Here is a 20,846-nt window from a genome sequence, read left to right on the forward strand (position 1 = left end):
ACCCCAGAGCAGGGGCCGCACTAAGGAAACGCTCATGGGTGCTTCAAGCAGCAAACACTGGGAACAGCAAAGGACAGCGAGAAACCAGGCTCGGCCTCCTTCCACTACCCACAGAGCCAAGCCCTGACGCAGCTCCAGGTTTTGCCTCTAGCTCTACATCGCCCCGCCCCTGCATTTTAACTGGTCCATCTCCCCACCTTCCGCTCGGCTCGCCAGAGACCCCGCCTCCTCAACGCTGCGCTTGTATTTCCGTTCGCAGATGCGCGAGTCAAGGCAGCCAAATTCTCTGGAGCAGTCGAGGAACAGGAAGCGGCCTCTCTTTCCCGAAGCCCCGCTGCCTTGTGGGATAGCGGCGGGGTCCTCCCGCTAGGCCGGTCCTCCACTTTCCTCACTGCGCCTCCCTCATTGAGTACGGAAGCCGAGAAGCCTCGGAAGCAGCCATGGCGGCTCACCTGAAAAAGCGGGTGTATGAGGAGTTCACTAAAGTGGTTCAGGTAAGCTCCAGCAGGACAGGTTTGTCCTGGACCGGGAAGGTTAAACAGACTGCAGGCACTCTGCCGGAACAGGCGCCACTAGCCTGCGTTGAGTGCCGTTTCTCTTGAGGCTGCACGTTAGTGGGCGTGTTAGGTTGCAGCTGCTTTTAACATGTGTAATTGTTTTTTTTTTTTTTTTTAATTTATTGGGGTACTGGGGGTCGAATCCAGGTCCTCACGCATGCGAGGCAAACGGTCTATCACTGAGCCGTACCTCCACCCTACTCTTTTTTTCTTTTTAATTATTGGAAAAACACATAGTACTTTACAATTTACTACAGTCTTCTCTGTTATCTCATTTTTGCTTTCTCACAACCAGGTTACATTTGCATCTTCAATTTACAGTCATGAACACTGAGGCTTGTGATAGAGTACCCGGACTCAGCTAGTTAATGACAGAGTCCCTCCCAACTCCTGCCTGTTCCCCAAACTTCCAGTTACAAGTTGGGCTGTATACAAAACATTGAGGGGCTGGAAGAGCGGTCAGTAGAATTCAAGGCCCAGTCAAAGCAGGCGAGGGTTACAGGCTCCCTGGGGTAGAGCTCGTCATTGGTGGAACACCTCACCCAGGAAGGAGGGCAGTACCGTCCTCCCTGCTGTCCTTAACGGACTGGCATGCCAAGTCCCCGTCAGAACAGCGAGTATGTCCCGTGTGCTTCTAAAGAAGAGGCTGGTTCCAAATCATTCTTGGGTTCTGCTTTCCAAACTTTAATGTGTATATAGATCATTGGGGATTTTGTAGATCGTATTCAGTAAGTCGGGTGGGGGAGATTCTGCATTTCTGACAAAGCCCCCAATTCGTGTTCGTGGATTAACAATATACTTAGGTCCTTAGACTTGCAGAATAGTAACAGACCATTCAACAGGAAAATGATCCTTAAACGTTCAACAGGAGTCTGTTGAATAAATGAGGCATGGTAAAAAGTGTTGACCTACAAAATCCAATACATGTGAGGGTCCCTGTCTTATGAGCTCACAAGTTAACGGGAGAGCCAGAGCAGTGTATCTGTGATTATAGTAAACAGGGATAATTGCACTGACCAATAAAGTCTTCTTTCTGTTTGCTTTTGCAATTCTTTCTTTTCCTAAAACCAAATTCCATAGCCCTTTGTGAGCAGTTTTTATCCAGTGCATTGTCCCTTGTTTTCCTTCCTTCCTTCCTTCCTTCCCTCCCTCCCTCCCTCCCTCCCTCCCTCCCTCCCTCCCTCCCTCCCATAGTCTGTAGGGAAGTCTGCTCTTTATTCTAGTGTTTTTTGAAATAGCTTTGATGGAAAGTTAGCCTTAATACACTTTTTTTTTTCCCCTTTAGTACTGGGGTTTGAACTCAGGGCCTACACCTTGAGCTGCTCCACCAACCCTTTTTTGTGATGGGTTTTTTCGAGATAGGGTCTCATGAACTGTTTGTCCCGGCTGGCTTCGAACATCCTGATCTCTGCCTCCTGAGTAGCTAGGGTTATAGGCATGAGCCACCAGTACCTGGTAATATACTTTTTATATGAAATTAGTTCTCCTGAAGTAATCAAGAATCAGGAAAACTTTTCTAGCTACAAAGAACTCCTTCTACTGTGGCTTTTTTTCTGGGATTTCCTGGGGACTGGGAGTGGGACTCAAGTGGCAGAGCGCCTGGCTAGCAAGCACAAGGTCTAAGTCCAATCTCCAGTACCTTCCTCCCCACTCCACACACACAGCTTACAATTTACCATTTTAACAGTTTTTTAAGTTTAAAGGGCAGAGGCATTAAGAACATTGATATTGTTGTGCAGTGTTACTTCCTTTCTCCTCAAAATTATTGTTCCCTTTTCCAGTATGCTATGATTACACATCTCCCAAACCTCCAAACTTTTGTATCTGTTGTCTCTTTTACATAAAATCCACGCTATTCTTCCATTTCCTTTTGTTCAACATTCAGTGGAATTAATTTTTTGCTTTGAGACCTAATTGAATTCTCAGCAAGAGGTTAGTCTCTTCTTACCCTGCTTCTATGACATTCTGTTGTCCTGGATTATTTTTGCTTATCACTCAGTGCTACCGTATTTACCAGTGTAGGCAAGCAGTCTACCACTAAAGCTCTATCCCCAGCCATATAAATCGCCAGTGTATCTTCCCACCAGTATGGGCTTCTTGATGGCAGAGATAATTCATGGTTCATGTCAGTGTCCCTTAGATGGACCACCAGGCCTTCCTCCCTTCCCTCCCTTCCTTTCTTTTTCAGGGTCTCCATATCCTCCCTCTTGCTTCCCAACTCCTGAGTGCTAGGCTTACAGGCACGGGCCACCACACCTGGCAATGGAAAACCTCATTTCCTTGCTTCATTTTGCATGAGTGGTTACCATAGGATGAAATGAGATCTTAGTGTTTCCATTCTTTTCCTTCTGCAGTGAAGAGGGAAAATTGATGTATGTTTAGTAGTTATTATGAATATATGTAATAAAGCCATGATAATTTAGACTTCTCAAAGATGTATTTGATGTAGGCCTCCTCTAAATAGTATGTGGTTATTGAATATAAATTCTTCTGATTCCAAAATCTTTGTTCTTTTTTTTGTTGTGCTTAACTAGACAAATTAGTTCTTCCCTGGCTAAAAAATCCTGAAATAAAAGTGTGTATGACAGTCATAAACAGTGAGGTATCAGAACAACCATACTGTTTAAAATGAAATCTTATGACTTATACTTAAAAAGCATTTTAGACAAAATTAGACAGTATAATAAAGACTTATTAATTCAGCACCAGCATGATTCTGCAGTAAACTACTTGGTGAAAAATTTCAAGAACAAACAATATTTGAATTGGATTTTGAAAGACTGGGAAGGATAGGTAGAGAGAAGGGAGAATGGCATTTTGGTAAAGATTTATACAAACATAAGAATGCAAAATACCTGATTAACAATTTTAATACTGATTACATGTTAAGATAATGCTTTAGATATATTAAGTTGAATAAAATATGCTACTAAAATTAATTTTACCTATTTTTGTATTTCTTAATGAGGCTACTAAAAGATTTAAGATTATATATATCAAGTGCAGAAAAATTAGGGAGCTTGGTAGTTGAACACTGAGTTATATTTATCATTTACTCAGTAATCAGCAGTTGGCTGTGCTGTGCTGGTTTCTAGAGATGTGAACAGTGAACAAGGGAGCCTTTTCCCTACCTTCATGTGTGTTGTAGAGAGAAAATGTAGATTAGTGCAGCCACTAGGGAAGCAGTACAGACAAGATTGTGAATACAAGTGCAAATACTGGTTGTGTTATGGAGTGTTTGCCCCACTTCCCCCTTTGCCACATCCTCGTGGCCAACTAGAAAATGTCTACTTATCCTTTAAGACTCAATTTAAATATCATTCTCTTCTACAAAGACTTTCAGAGCTTGAAAATATTGAATAGAAAATTCCAGAAACAAATAATTCATACATTTTAAGTAACTTTTGTCATAAATGGTTATGATTAGAGGCACTGTACATACACAAACATGTTTAATCTTATTTGCCCCTTTGCTTTGTTTCTATAGCACCCTTGTGTATACTGCTATTGTTGCGTGTTTTTTTTTTTGTGTGTGTGTTATGCCATCATTACTAGTTTACCGATCTAACACCCTTGACTCTGAGTGCCTTGGTAAGGGAAAATATTATTCATCTTTGGTATCCAATATCAGGCAGTGTTTGGCTCAGACCTCCAGATATAATAATATGTTTATTTTAAAATGTAGTACGATCTGTTTCTAGCTGAGCAAACTTTTTAGTACACACTAAACGATGTGTACGATGCTCAACATCGTTAGTCATCCTTAGTCATTAAGGAGAAACAAATTCAAACCACAGTTAGCTACCACTGCATGTCCATTAAAATGACTGCCAATTTATGATTACCTTTATGATTTTTCTAATATCTGATAAATTCAGCAATGTTACAATGAATTTTTAAGGAAAGGCCTGAATATTTGGCACCAAGTGAATAGAAACTCCAAATTTAGACCAGATGTTTATTACATTATTGAAATATAAATCTATTTAATAGACTGTTACTAACATGTCCTCTGGAATCAGTGATACGGAATCCATTCCAGAAGATGAAACTAGTGCCAGACTTTCTGGTGGGAATGTAAATTAGTACAAACACTGTGAAAAGCAGTATGGCGATTCCTCAAAAAACTAGAGCTAGAACTACCATATAATCCAGTGATACCGCTCCTGGGCATCTACCTGAAAGAACGTAAGACAGGATACAGTAGATACGGTTTTTCTTCACTGTGTGTTCCTTCATGTACTCAGAGGCTTTACCACACTTGTTTACATTCATAGAGTTTTCTTCTGTTATTTCTTTCATGTCTTTGAAGGAAACTGGAAGAACTAAGAGCTTTTCCGTATTTTCTATATTCATATTCTTCCATATATTTCAAATGAATGAGGTAGATATTTAATGAATACCTATGAATTTGGTAGGTATTTAACTTTTTTTCTTTTGTTATCAAAATACTAAACTAAACTAAGATCCCTGACTTGAACTACATTTAGTGAATACCCTGAGATCATCTTCTGCAAGGGGAAAGGAAGCTTTGGGAGTAGGAAAGATACAAAGTTTGTTACTTCACATTTCCCTCTGTGAATTGCCTCATGATCTTCTAAAATAGCTTTGTGTTTCTAGGAACTGCATGGAGGCTTAGGTATCTTTTTTTTTTTTGTGATGCTGGGATCGAACCCAGGGCCTTGTCATCTCTTCTCTGTAGAAGAATGAATTTGAAAGTAGATGATTGCTCAGCATACTAAAATGATACATTAGACATTAAGGAAAATTATTGACCATAACATTTATCTAAGGATCTTTTCTTTTTTTTTTTTTGAAACAAGGGCTGGCTAATTAGTTGAGGCTGGCCTTGAACTCATCCTCCTCCTCACTCAGCCTCCCAAGTGCTGGGATTGTAGGTGTGCTCCATCACACTTGGCAAGAACCTTTTCTATACCTGCCCATCATGGCCTGACTTAAGCCCTGGAGTGACAAGTTCCCCTTTACACAACCTTTTGGCATATATTGTATGTAATGGATGCTTCTAGAGTGTTGTAGTTATCTACCATCCTTGGGGAAATGGAGAGTATAGTCACTTAACTCCCTGTGCTCTGTGGTTCAGGTGAGGGTCCCTGATGGAGAGACTGGTGGTTGGTATCATTACTCATATTTTACAGATGCTAGAACTGAGTGTACGACTTAGAGCAGAGCAGGAGAGTTAGAACTCAAAGAAAACTCTTTAATTCCAAATCAGTCACTCATTCATTTATTAAGTGGCTGCGGTTTGCTAGGTATAGGGTAGTAAGTTTTTTTGTTGTTGTTGTTTGAGGTGCAAAATGACAAAGTTTTATTAGGAAAGGAAAGGAAAGCAGGAGAAAGAGCAGACTCCTGAGTGGGAGGGGTTGGAGGAAAGTAGTCCAAGCCTGGTAGTTAGTTTTTATTTTTCTACATCGACCATCCTTCTCATAAAGGCAGAATGGCTTGGGGGAAGATTGTTTTCCTCAGTGTAAGCTATAGGCATTTCCCATTAGTTCTAGTTTTCTAAGGAGGATAGCTGAGCCTGCTGGGTGCCCTAGCACAGTCTCATTACATTTGAATTGTTATTTCTTTTCAATCTTTCTTGATTTCTCTCTCTCTCAACCTCTCTCTCTCAATCAATCTCTCTCTCTCTCTCTTTCTCTTTAAAAGTGTGGTCTTACAGTGTTGCCCAAGTCAGTTTCAGATTCCTGGGCTCAAATGATCCTCCTGCCCCTGCCTTCCCCACCTCAGCCTTTTGAGTGCTGGAACTATAGGCACATACTACTGCGCCTGGCTCTTGTTACTTCTTTTCTAATACAGAATAGGCCAGGTCGTTAATGTGGCCTCTTAATCCTCAAGCTACAGTAATCCTCAGAGGTAGGTGGAATAAAATGTTCATATATCTATTTCATAGAGAAAGAAACTGCCCAAAGTTGTAGGAGCCAGTGAAAGACAAAATTGTGACTCGGCCTTGTCACCAATTCAGTGCTCTTTTTACGGTGTGTAGTACTGTTGTTCCTAATGGTAGGTCTATTAATGGAATACGTTATATGGTACAAAGGGAAATTATTTTCATCAAATGGGGCAAAGTTAAATTTGCACACACTGCTTCCAGTTCAGTTTTCATGTCTACTGTACTGTCTTTAACAGCAACAACAGGAGGAAGTTGCTACTAAGAAACTCCGACTGACAAAACCAAGTAAATCTGCAGCACTCCACATAGATCTGTGTAAAGCCACCTCCCCAGCAGATGCTTTACAGTACCTACTCCAGTTTGCCAGAAAGCCTGTTGAGGCAGAAAGTGTGGAAGGAGTAGTCAGGATTCTCTTGGAACATTATTACAAGGTAAGAAATTCTTATGTCCCTGATGAGATTGTGTTAAGAACTGAATTGTGTCTGCTGAATGAGTTAATATTGCTAATAAATAAGAAGGCATTTATTCAGCAAGTTTTTACTGAGTGGCTTTCATGTGCTAGTTGCAGATACAAAAATAAAAAGAAAGATGCAAATGCTATTTCAGAACCTTATGGTACTATAGATGGAGATAACATGTAAATGATAAGGTGCATAATGTCGCTGATGGTACTGTGAACTGACTATGTACAGAATCAGTGGGAGAACAAAGGAGGAGTTAGCAGCAACCATGGGGCTCTGTAACAAGATTTGTCTTTGGAATATAGTACCTTCATCATCCTGCAGTTCCTGTCCTAATTGTAATAGACCTCGTAAAAATGTTTTTGTCGCCTAGCAAAGTTGCTTTTTTTTTGTAGGACTAACTGTGTAGCTGTGGATTTGCTCAATCCAGGCAGGCTGTAAGCTGAGAATTTGCAATTCTCCTGCCTCAGCCTCCTGGGTATGGGTATTACATTTGTGTGCCACCATGCCTGGCTACAAATTGTCCTTCCTTCTTTCCTTCCTTCCTTTCTTCCTTTTCTTCCTTCCTTCCTCCTTCCATTCTTTCCTCCCTCACACTGTACTGCTGAGCTACACCCCCTGCCCTCTCTCTATTTCTTTTTGGTGTAGTACTAGGGCTTGAATTCAGGGCCTTCACCTTGAGCCACTGCACCAGCCCTATTTTTGTGATGGGTTTTTTTGAGATAGGGTCTTGTGGACTGTTTGCCCAGACTGGCTTCGAACCGTGATCCTCCTGATCTCTGCTTCCTCTGTAGCTAGGATTACAGGCGTGAGCCACTGGCACCTGGTTCTTCTCTCTCTATTTTAATGGGTTAGAAAAGTATCAGTTCATACGTGATTAAATGTAGGAAATAATGTAAATAGAAATTGAAATTCACAAAATACATTTACTTTTCATTTATAAAGATGAGATCTAAAGTGAAAGAAGAAATGATTTGAATCACAGATTAAATTTTAAAACTAGTATGAAAATTATTAAGCTTATAGAAGACTAGAGGTGATACTCTAATGAACGCCCAAATATCTGTCCCTGGGATTTAACAGTTATTAATAGTTTGTTAAATTTGTTCCATCTGTTTGTTTTCCTGAAAAATATTTTAAGGTGTATTATTTTTCCCTAAATAGTTCCATAAGTACCTCTAAAAAAGCTTTTGGTGGAGCGATTGTACTGACGTGTGAACTCAGGGCCTCATGCTTGCTAGGCAGCCCCTCACATGAGCCACTTTGCCAGCCCAAGCAACATCTTTTTTTTTTTTTTTTTCCCCTCGTTTATTCATATGTGCATGCATTGTTTGGGCCATTTCTCCCTCCTATCCCCTACCCTCTCCTTCTCTCCTCTGTTACCGCTCACTTTCAGGCACAATCTGTTCTGCCCTTATCTCTAAATTTTGTTGAAAAGAGAGTATACACAATAATAAGAAAAAGCATTTTTGTTAGTTGAGATAAGAATAGTTATACAGGGAGATTCCTAGCATTGCTTCCATGTATAATTATGTTACATTCTAAGTTGATTCATCTCTAACTAATCTTTACACTGGTTCCTGATCCCCTTCTCATATTGACCTCTGTCGCTTTAGAGTTTCTGTATTAGTTCCTCTGCAGTGAGGACCTCAAAAACTATCATGTTTTTTGGGTTTCTTACCTATCTCCATACCTTCCATGCGTGCTCTCACCTTATCATGGGACCCAAGTCCAATCACATTGCTGTATTTGCCCTAGATCTAAAGTCTGCATATGAGGGAGAACATAAGATTTTTGATCTTTTGAGCTTGGCTAACCTTACTCAGAATGATGTTCTCCAGTTCCATCCATTTACTTGCGAATGATAAGATTTCATTCTTCTTCATGTCTGAATAGAATTCCATTGTATATAAATACACATTTTCTTTTTTTTTTTTTCATTTTTCTTTTATTATTCATATGTGCATACAAGGATTGGTTCATTTCTCCCCACTGCCCCCACCCCCTCCCTTACCACCCACTCCGCCCCCTCCCTCTCCCCCCCTCAATACCCAGCAGAAACTATTTTGCCCTTATTTCTAATTTTGTTGTAGAGAGAGTATAAGCAATAATAGGAAGGAACAAGAGTTTTTGCTGGTTGAGATAAGGATAGCTATACAGGGCATTGACTCACATTGATTTCCTGTGTGTGGGTGTTACCTTCTAGGTTAATTCTTTTTGATCTAACCTTTTCTCTAGTACCTGTTCCCCTTTTCCTATTGGCCTCAGTTGCTTTAAGGTATCTGCTTTAGTTTCTCTGCGTTAAGGGCAACAAATGCTAGCTAGTTTTTTAGGTGTCTTACCTATCCTCATCCCTCCCTTGTGTGGTCTCGCTTTTATCATGTGCTCATAGTCCAATCCCCTTGTTGTGTTTGCCCTTGATCTAATGTCCACATATGAGGGAGAACATACGATGTTTGGTTTTTTGAGCCAGGCTAACCTCACTCAGAATGATGTTCTCCAATTCCATCCATTTACCAGCGAATGATAACATTTCGTTCTTCTTCATGGCTGCATAAAATTCCATTGTGTATAGATACCACATTTTCTTAATCCATTCGTCAGTGCTGGGGCATCTTGGCTGTTTCCATAACTTGGCTATTGTGAATAGTGCCGCAATAAACATGGATGTGCAGGTGCCTCTGGAGTAACAGTCTTTTGGGTATATCCCCAAGAGTGGTATTGCTGGATCAAATGGTAGATCGATGTCCAGCTTTTTAAGTAGCCTCCAAATTTTTTTCCAGAGTGGTTGTACTAGTCTACATTCCCACCAACAGTGTAAGAGGGTTCCTTTTTCCCCGCATCCTCGCCAACACCTGTTGTTGGTGGTGTTGCTGATGATGGCTATTCTAACAGGGGTGAGGTGGAATCTTAGTGTGGTTTTAATTTGCATTTCCTTTATTGCTAGAGATGGTGAGCATTTTTTCATGTGTTTTCTGGCCATTTGAATTTCTTCTTTTGAGAAAGTTCTGTTTAGTTCACGTGCCCATTTCTTTATTGGTTCATTAGTTTTGGGAGAATTTAGTTTTTTAAGTTCCCTGTATATTCTGGTTATCAGTCCTTTGTCTGATGTATGATTGGCAAATATTTTCTCCCACTCTGTGGGTGTTCTCTTCAGTTTAGAGACCATTTCTTTTGATGAACAGAAGCTTTTTAGTTTTATGAGGTCCCATTTATCTATGCTATCTCTTAGTTGCTGTGCTGCTGGGGTTTCATTGAGAAAGTTCTTACCTATACCTACTAACTCCAGAGTATTTCCTACTCTTTCTTGTATCAACTTAAGAGTTTGGGGTCTGATATTAAGATCCTTGATCCATTTTGAGTTAATCTTGGTATAGGGTGATATACATGGATCTAGTTTCAGTTTTTTGCAGACTGCTAACCAGTTTTCCCAGCAGTTTTTGTTGAAGAGGCTGCTATTTCTCCATCGTATATTTTTAGCTCCTTTGTCAAAGATAAGTTGCTTATAGTTGTGTGGCTTCATATCTGGATCCTCTATTCTGTTCCACTGGTCTTCATGTCTGTTTTTGTGCCAGTACCATGCTGTTTTTATTATTATTGCTTTGTAATATAGTTTGAAGTCAGGTATTGTGATACCTCCTGCATTGTTCTTTTGACTGAGTATTGCCTTGGCTATTCGTGGCCTCTTGTGTTTCCATATAAATTTAACAGTAGATTTTTCAATCTCTTTGATGAATGTCATTGGAATTTTGATGGGAATTGCATTAAACATGTAGATTACTTTTGGGAGTATAGACATTTTTACTATGTTGATTCTAGCAATCCATGAGCATGGGAGATCTCTCCACTTTCTATAGTCTTCCTCAATCTCTTTCTTCAGAAGTGTATAGTTTTCCTTGTAGAGGTCTTTCACATCTTTTGTTAGGTTTACACCTAGGTATTTGATTTTTTTTGAGGCTATTGTAAATGGAATTGTTTTCATACATTCTTTTTCCGTTTGCTCATTGTTAGTGTATAGAAATGCTAATGATTTTTCTATGTTGATTTTATATCCTGCTACCTTGCTATAGCTATTGATGATGTCTAGAAGCTTCTGAGTAGAGTTTTTTGGGTCTTTAAGGTATAGGATCATGTCGTCTGCAAATAGGGATATTTTGACAGTTTCTTTACCTATTTGTATTCCTTTTATTCCTTCTTCTTGCCTAATTGCTCTGGCTAGGAATTCCAGTACTATGTTGAATAGGAGTGGAGATAGTGGGCATCCTTGTCTGGTTCCTGATTTTAGAGGGAATGGTTTTAATTTTTCTCCGTTAAGTATAATGCTGGCTGTAGGTTTGTCATATATAGCTTTTATAATGTTGAGGAACTTTCCTTCTATTCCTAGTTTTCTTAGAGCTTTTATCATGAAATGATGTTGGATCTTATCAAAGGCTTTTTCTGCATCTATTGAGATGATCAAGTGGTTTTTGTCTTTGCTTCTGTTAATGTGGTTTATTACGTTTATTGATTTTCGTATGTTGAACCACCCCTGCATCCCTGGGATGAAGCCTACTTGGTCGTGGTGAATAATCTTTTTGATGTGTTGCTGAATTCGATTTGCCATTATTTTGTTGAGGATTTTTGCATCAATGTTCATTAAGGAGATTGGCCTATAGTTCTCCTTTTTGGAGGTGTCTTTGCCTGGTTTTGGGATAAGTGTAATAGTGGCTTCATAAAATGTGTTTGGCAGTTTTCCTTCCCTTTCTATTTCATGGAACAGTTTAAGGAGGGTTGGTATCAGTTCTTCTTTAAAGGTCTGATAGAATTCAGCAGAGAATCCATCAGGTCCTGGACTTTTCTTTTTGGGGAGACTCTTGATTGCTGCTTCAATTTCATTTTGTGTTATAGGTCTATTCAGGTGATTAATTTCCTCTTGGTTCAGTTTTGGATGATCATATGTATCTAGAAATCTGTCCATTTCTTTAAGATTTTCAAATTTATTTGAATATAGGTTCTCAAAGTAGTCTCTGATGATTTCCTGGACTTCCATGGTGTTTGTTGTTATCTCCCCTTTTGCATTCCTAATTCTACTAATTTGGGTTTTTTCTCTCCTCATTTTAGTCAGGTTTGCCAGGGGTCTATCGATCTTGTTTATTTTTTCAAAGAACCAACTTTTTGTTTCATTAATTCTTTGTATGGTTTTTTTGGTTTCTATTTCGTTGATTTCAGCTCTTATTTTTATTATTTCTCTCCTTCTATTTGTTTTGGGATTTGCTTGTTCTTGTTTTTCTAGGAGTTTGAGATGTATCATTAGGTCATTGATTTGGGATCTTTCAATCTTTTTAATATATGCACTCATGGCTATAAACTTTCCTCTCAAGACTGCCTTAGCTGTGTCCCATAGATTCCAGTAGGTTGTGTTTTCATTTTCATTGACTTTCAGGAACTTTTTAATTTCCTCTTTTATTGCATCGATGATCCACTCTTCATTAAGTAATGAGTTATTTAGTTTCCAGCTGTTTGCATGTTTTTTGTCTTTACTTTTGTTGTTGAGTTCTACTTTTACTGCATTGTGGTCAGATAGTATGCACGGTATTATTTCTATTTTCTTATATTTGCTGAGACTTGCTTTGTGCCCTAGGATATGATCTATTTTGGAGAAGGTTCCATGGGCTGCTGAGAAGAATGTATATTGTGTAGAGGTTGGATGAAATGTTCATACACATTTTCTTAATCCATTTGTCAGTAGCAGGGCATCTTGGTTGTTTCCATAACTTGGCTATTGTGAACAGTGCTGCAATAAACATGGGTGTGCAGGTGCCTTTGGAGTAGCCTGTGTTGCATACCTTTGGGTATATCCCCGGGAGTGGGGTTGCTGGATCATATGGCAGGTCTATGTTTAGATTTTTAAGAAGACTCCTAATTTTTTTCCCAGAGTGATTGCACTAGTTTGCATTCCTACCAGCAGTGTATGAGAGTTCCTTTTTCCCCACATCCTCGCCAACACCTGTTGTCGGTGGTGTTTTTGTTGATGGCCATTCTAACAGGGGTGAGATGGAATCTTAGTGTGGTTTTGATTTGCATTTCCTTTATGGCTAGAGATGGTGAGCATTTTTTCATGTGTTTTTTGGCCATTTGAATTTCTTCTTTTGAGAAAGTTCTGTTCAGTTGCCCATTTCTTTATTGGTTCATTAATTTTGGGGGAGTTTAGTTTTTTGAGTTCCCTATGTATTCTGGTTATCAGTCCTTTGATGTGTAGCTGGCAAATATTTTCTCCCACTCTGTGGGTGTTCTCTTCAGTTTAGAGACCATTTCTTTTGTTGTGCAGAAGCTTTTTAGTTTTATGAAGTTCCATTTGTTTATACTTTCTCTTAGTTGCTGAGCTGCTGGGGTTCTATTGAGGAAGTCCTTGCCTATACCTGTTACTTCCAGAGTGTTTCCTGCTCTTTCCTATACCAGCTTTAGAGTTTGGGGTCTGATATTAAGGTCCTTGATCCATTTTGAGTTGATACTAGTACAGGGTGATAAACATGGATCTAGTTTCAGTTTTTTACAGATGGCTAACCACTTTTCCCAACAACATTTGTTGAAGAGGCTGTCTTTTCTCCATCGTATATTTTTAGCGCCTTTGTCCAAAATAAGGTGGGCATAGTTGTGTGGATTCATATCCGGGGCCTCTATTCTGTTCCACAAGTTTTCATGTCTGTTTTTGTGCCAGTACCATGCTGTTTTTATTGCTGCTGCTTTGTAATATAGTTTGAAGTGAGGTATTGTGATACCTTCAGCATTGTTCTTTTTGCTGAGTATTGCCTTGGGCAAGCAACATCTTTTTAAATGAAAAACATAACTACCAAATCACATGGAAAAAAAACTAAATAATTCCTTAATGTGTCATCTGAGAATTAGTCCATATTGAGTGAGACTTCTCTAGTTCTCCAAACATCTTTTTTTTTCATTGTTCTGAGGATTGTACCTAGGGCCTCTCACTTGCTAGGCAAGTGCTTTACCACTTACCCCCCAGCCCTTCTGTTTTTATTTTGTTTTTTGAGATAGGGTCTTGCTAACTTTGCCTGGGCTGGCTTCAAACCTGTTCTTCCTGTCTATGTCTCCTGAGTAGCTGGGAAGTGTGTGCCAGCACATGTGGCTTCTCCAAGTACTGCTTTATCATTGATGTAAATGCAAATCAGAATGCAGATCAGCTCCCTACATGGCATTTGGTCTTTTTTAAAAAATGTAAACCTCTTTTTGTTATTTTTAGTGTCACTGATCTGAAGAAACTGGGTCAGTTGTTTTATAAAATGTCTTGTTTTCTGAATTTGTTTCTTTCCTTGGGGTTAACTTGCTTCTCTGACACTGCTATTTGCTATGAACTAGAAGTTAGATCTGTAGGCTTTGTTAGATTCAGGTTGATGATATTTTTGAGAATTTAGAGTATCTTATAACTGATGATTTGTTATTTCATATTGCACCTGTCAGGATGCATGTAATGTCTTGATGTTTTACCTTGTAAAACTTTGTTTTTTTCTCTTTAATCTCTCTTTATAAATTATTTTTATTTGAATCTGTTCATTACCTTTACCTTTAATGTCTAACTTAAAATGTCTGCTTTACATATGTAATGTTCTATCTTAATCAGAGTGCTTCAGATTTTTCAAGTACCCTGTATGTTTGTGAAATTAGTGACTTTTTTTTTTTTTTTGCAGTACTAGAGCTTGAACTCAGGACTTACACCCTGAGCCACTCCACCAGCCCTTTTTTGTGAAAGTTTTTTTTGAGATAGAGTCTTGCGAACTATTTCCCTGGGCTGGCTTTGAACTGTGATCCTCCTGATCTCTGCTTCCTGAGTAGGTAGGATTACAGATGTGAGCCACTGGCACCCGGCTGAAATTAGTGGCTTTTTACATGTATTTCTTCTGCTTAGAACCCTTCTCCCTACCACTGCCATGAGACCTGCTCAGTCATTTTCTTAAAGCACATTTCTTCTTCCTTAGTCTTTTCTTTTAAAAATTTTTTTCTGGAAATACTTAAATGAAAATTGGCCATTTCCAAGAAATACCCACTGTATGTCTGTTAATAACAGAGAACCATAACAAGATAGAAAATTTACCATATGGCTATGATTTAAAGGGAAAAAAGTTGCAGATACTCAAGCACATCAGCAAAGTCCAATATTAAAGTCACATTCCTTGTGGGCTATGATTAGGAATCTGATTAGACACTGAAGTAAAACTTAGTACAAATGTTGCACTATTTAGACCAAAGACAGAAGCATCTGTCTTTCCAGTTTGAGACTCAGTTTTAGAATAAGACATAACAAATGTTAACAAAACACATATAAGGTGATGAAAGATAGATTCTGTAATTCTTCACATACTCTCAATCTGATAAGACAGATCTAGAATTTTTTTTTTTCCGGCAGTTCTATGGTTTGAACTCAGGGCCTCATGCTTGCTAGGCAGGTACTTTATGACTTGAGGTACTCTAGAATTTTTATTATTTTTCTTTAAGTAATTGCAAAGACTGGAATCATAGATAAATAACACACACACAATAGTTTTTCTCTGTTTTTTATTCAGATTTTGGAGCTCTTTTTTTTTCACAAATACAAATGCAACATGAAAAAGCTATACTTCAAAAAAAAATACCTAACAGTTCAAGAAAAGTCATCAATTGCATTGTAGACATTTAAGAGCTATCTCACAATTTAAATTTCAGTGATAAAAACAGTAGGTTTTAAAATTGTTTTGTTATCACGTATCAAAAGAAAAAAGGTTCTATTTTTATTTCGCTAACCATACCAGTGAGAATCAAACTTGTCAATTTTTCCAAATGGCAGTGTTTATACAGCAGTATTAGTCATGACTCTCAATAAAAAATTAGGATTTTCCCTCCATCCAAAAAAGACATTAAAGACAGTAGTGATATTTGTGCCAAGTCTTAAAAACAGATTTTGGACAGTTGGAGAATGGGAGGAAAGACACTGTATTTGTGAGCTGTTATAAGCAAAGGCGTGGAGATGTGAAATAGGTTATCACATAAAAATAAATCTAGACTGGAGGTGTGACTCAAGTGGTAGAGCTCCTGCTTGGCGAGATTTTAGGTTTGGAACTATAGTTCGAAAGATTTGGAAGGAGTCTGATTCTGAAGGGCCTTGTGTTCTACCTTGTTAGTTTTTGCTTTAGATATGTCACTTTGTGGGATGTAGAGAGGATGGAGGAATTGAATGAGGGCAAGACTGGAGTGAGAATGACCAACAGGAGACTGATAGGTCTGGAGAAGGATGATGAAAGTCTAAATCAGGACAATTTTAATGATTTCCCTGGAGGCCATTTGTTTTTAGCTCACTGTAAAGGAGTTCACTTAGATAAGAGGTACCAGAGGTTATTTCAGAAAGTAGAGAGCTTGTGTAAAGTATCCAGGTGGATAAGGAATGTTACTAGGTCAGATACTGTCTTAGCTCCCCCCCTTTATTTCTTTTACTTTTTATTGTGGTAAAATACTTTTGTTATGAAATTTACTATCTTAACCATTTTTCAGTTTTTAATTTTGCTGTGCTTGGGGATTGAACCCAGGGCCTTGTGCATGTTAGGCAAGTGCTTTGCCATCGAACACTTGACCATTTTTAAGTGTACAGTTCAGTGGTGCCTTAAGTATGTTCATATTGTTGTACAAACATCACCACCTCTAGAACTCTTCATCTTGCACATCTGAGATTCTATATCCATTGAACATTCACCCCCAATTTTCCTCCTTCACGAACCTCTGACATCTACCATTCTACTTTCTGTCTCTGTAGTTTTGACTACTTCAAGTATCTCATGTAAGTGGAATCATACAGTATTTGTCTTTTTCTGTCTGACTGGCTTATTTCACTTAACATAATATGCTTCAGGTTCATCCATGCTGTAAGATGGGTCAGAATTTTCTGTGTTTAAGGCTGAACAATATTCCTTTGTGAGTAAATACCATATTTTGCTTATCTTTTCATTTGTCTACAGATTCTTGGGTTGCTTTCCTGTTTTAGCTATTGAGAATGATGTTGCTGTGAACATAGACGTACAAATATCTCTTCAAGGCACTGCTTTTGGTTTTTGGAGGTATGGCTCAAGTAGTAGAGTGCCTGCCTAGCAAGTGTGAAGCTCTGAGTTCAAACCCTATTATTGCCTCCCCCCCCCCCAAAAAAAAAAAAAGAAGACCTTGCTTTTAGTCCTTTTGAGTATATACCCAAGTATCCAAGAGTGGAATTGCTGGATCGTGTGGTATGTCTACTTTGAATTTTGTGAGGAACTGTCATACTGGTTGTTTGTTTTATGGTACTGGAGGTTGAAGCCAGGGCTTGCACATGTTAGGCAAGTGCTTTATCATTGACCCACACTTCTGGCCCATACCATACTGTTTTCAATAGCATCTTTACAATTTTTTTATATTCCCATTGATAGTGCGAAAGGGTTCCAATTTCTTAATATTCTTTTTTTTTCCTATTAGCTCTATTCTAATGGATATGAGGTGGTATCTTATTTTTTTTTAATCTTTTTTTAAATTAATGTATTGGGAGTACATTGTGACATTTACAAAAGTTCTTACAATATACTATAGTGAATTCACCCCCTCTCTTATTGTAGTTTTGATTTGCATTTCCATAATGATTGGTGATATTGAACATCTTTTCATATGCTTATTGGTTATTTGCATATTTTCTTTGGAGGAGTGACTAAGTCCTTTGCTCGTTTTCTAATTAGAGTTTTTGTTTCTTACTGAGTTTTAGGAGTTTTGTATATATCAATATTAATCTCAAATCAAGAACCTAACATTACCACTTAAAATTTTAGAAAAAGGAACAAACTAATCCAAAGTTAGTAGGAGGAAATAATATTAGGGTACCAGTACTGACAGTCTATTATGTTTTCATTTCTGTACTAGCCATTTTCCTCTCTTAGATTATTAGCCTCATTTTACAGATGAGGTTTAGAAAGGCTAACTACCTGTTGAAAACATACAAAGCCAGATATGTGGCACATACCTGCAATCTCAGCACTCAGAAGGCTGAGACAGGAGGATCTTGAATTTCAGGATAGACTCAAATTAAAAACAACAACAACAACAAAAAACAAAAGTTGGATGGCTGGGGCTCACTCCTGTATTCCTAGCTACTCGAAAGGCTGAAATCTGTAGGATCTCAACCAATAAAAAGCTGGGTGTGGTAGTGTGTGTCTGTAATTACAGTCAGGAAGGAAGCATAAATAGGAGGGTTGCAGTCCATGCCAGCCTAGGCATAAACATAAGACCCTATTTGAAAAGAGGGTTGGAGGGATGTGGCTCAAATGGTAGAGAGCTTGCCTAGCAAGCACAAGGCCCTGAGTTCGAACCCAGAAGCCACAAAAAAAGCAAAATACAAAAAACTCGAAACCAAAACCATCACCACTAACAGAAAGACCTATGCATTGTGTAATGAATTGGCTTTTGTACCTAGATGTGTCTGATTTCAAAGCCTATTGTCTTTCTGCTTCACTTATACCATATGATTAAGCTTGCAAGAAAAAGATGTTCTTAAAATTATATTCAGATAAGGAGCATAGCTTGCCAGGATTTTGTGTTTTCTGACTCCACGTTTGCTTTTCCTTCCCTGGTTTAGGCCTCCTTGGCCTGGTTGCCTCCTTAGGAACTAGGTAGGAGGTTGGAAGTTGATCATAACTGGAAGGCACTTCATTCTTTCAGCATACATTTGAATAATTTTGTCTTTGGTATAGAAAGATTGCTTAATTTGATTACTGGCACTTTTCACCCTCCATTTCACACGTTTGTTGAACATCTTTTTAGTGTTGTGTATTGTACTATGTCTTTGAGTACAGTGGTAAACAAAGGGACATACTCCTTTTGTCTAGGGGAGAAATTTCTTACCACAGGAATCCTGGTGTCTATTAGAGGTCACCTCTTACTCTGGAGGCTAAAATGGCCAGATTCCTCATTTCTCCTACTCCCTTGCTACTGAGACCCAGGCACATGACCTGTACTCAGCCAAATTCACTTGCCTGCCCCAACTGTGTAGTCAAGATCTGGTGATCTGAAAAAAGTAGGTAGAGTGGAAGGTTCTTTCTGGTGATAACAGTGGTAGCTGCAGCTCTCACTTTCTAGGACTACCAAGAGCAGTGGTGCCAACAGCTGTGCTGGGTGTCCAGTGCTGGTAGTATTGGTGGTGCAAGTGGCTGTGACTCACGTGTAACCTGAGTACTCAGTGGAGGTAAGTTACTTTTAAAGCCAACTGCACATTTGGCTGGCAGTATGACATCAGCCAAGCATAAACATTTTTCCATTCACTTTCCATTCACAGTATTTCAGTGTGAGATGCTAATTGAGAAACTCTTGGAGTATGTGAAGTTAGTTTTTCAGAAATGGCATGTTAGTTCCCCACGTTCCTGTTTTTTAATTAGTTGGGAGCAGAGCATCATGGTGACAGTTGCTCCTTTTGTTCCAGGAAAATGATCCATCCGTGAGACTGAAAATTGCATCATTGTTGGGTTTATTGTCCAAGACTGCAGGATTCTCACCAGACTGCATTATGGACGATGCTATTAACATACTGCAGAATGAAAGTAAGTTGTCGTAAGTGTGTACTCAGAGAAGAAATACTTAGTTCCTTTTGTATAGAATTTTAGAACAAGCTTTTTTATTACTTGTTATTGAAAAGGAATGTGAGAATGATTTAATAAAAGATGTATGTATGTTTTCATTAGAGTTAAAATACAGTTTTTTCTCTGGATGGAACTAGAAGTCATCATGTTAAGCAAGATAAGCCATGCTCAGAAAGACAAATATCTCATATTTTCACTCATATACAGAATGTAGAACTAAAAAAACAATAATAATTGTAAAAGGGGGACAGTTTGGGAACCAGTGGGTGGGAGGAAGGGGAAAGAAGGTGATGGAATATTACATACATGTATGAAAATAGCACAAGGAAACCCACTAAAACTGTTAAAAAGGAGGGAGAAGGAAAGAGGGTGGCTAAAAATAGTAACATAGATGCATTAATTTGATCAAAGTATATTAAATACATGTTATAAATATCATAATGAAATCCCTTTGCATAATCCCTTATGCTAATACATTTTTTAAATATAATTTTTTTCTCGTAATAGCTATCCTTTATTGACCTCTACCAAGTGCCATATTTTTAAGCTATTTTATTTAAGATAGAAGATAGATATTATTGTCCCTGTGTTATAGGTAGGAAAATGGAAGCTCAGAGAAGATTAACTTATTCAAGGTTACATAGTATGCTGCAGAGTTTATGGTTTGTTCACTGTGCTGCACTAACTCAGAAACCATAAAAGAGGCTGTCCTGGTTGTGTGGCCCATCACAGTTTAGAGCTCATAAAAGTGCCATCTTTCAGGCATTGTGTTGTCTCCTTTATTTTAGCTCCTTATTGATGCCACTAAAGTGTATTCTCAGGGTTTAAGTGAAGCGAGAACTACATCACCTTTTTTATTTTTTGATCATTTGCTTTTATGTATTTACAGTTCTGTTCCAGAGTTAGTGCCTCAGTTCCCTTGATGTTTATTTTAAAATTAAAATAAACTCTTCACTGTTTCTAAAAACATTATATTTTATCTTTTTGTGGTGCTGGTCAAAGAATACTATTGTTCTAGTTCCTTTTAGGGTATAAATATTTAAGTAAATATGTGTATTTAAATATTAGCATGTGATATATAAACTATATACAGACTCTGAGAGAATAAATGTCAGATGAACTTAGACTATGTAAATTCATTTCTTGTACAGCTGTCTTTACTGGCTGAAACTGAGAAATTTACAAATTTTTACTTCTTCCCTCCCTCCCTCCCTCCCTTCCTTCCTCCCTTCCTTCCACCTTGCACATGTTAGGTAAGCACTCTACCACTGAGCTGTGTCCCCAGACTAATTTTATAAATTTTGTTAGA

The 20,846-nt window shown here is 38.4% G+C and overlaps 1 protein-coding gene across 1 annotated transcript in view; it reads left to right on the forward strand.

The window, feature by feature from the left end:
• The first annotated feature begins 322 nt into the window (after positions 1 to 322).
• Ints4 (integrator complex subunit 4) overlaps positions 323 to 20,846 on the forward strand; it is a 106,053-nt gene continuing 85,529 nt past the window's right edge. Inside the window, exons 1-3 of the mRNA XM_020159834.2 lie at positions 323 to 494; positions 6,705 to 6,899; positions 19,381 to 19,498. Coding sequence (XP_020015423.2) covers positions 441 to 494; positions 6,705 to 6,899; positions 19,381 to 19,498 — 367 coding nt within the window. The 5' untranslated portion in view covers positions 323 to 440. The remainder of the gene's footprint in view (positions 495 to 6,704; positions 6,900 to 19,380; positions 19,499 to 20,846) is intronic.

Source organism: Castor canadensis, chromosome 1 (genome assembly GCF_047511655.1).
Source record: "Castor canadensis chromosome 1, mCasCan1.hap1v2, whole genome shotgun sequence".
Taxonomy (NCBI): domain Eukaryota; kingdom Metazoa; phylum Chordata; class Mammalia; order Rodentia; family Castoridae; genus Castor; species Castor canadensis.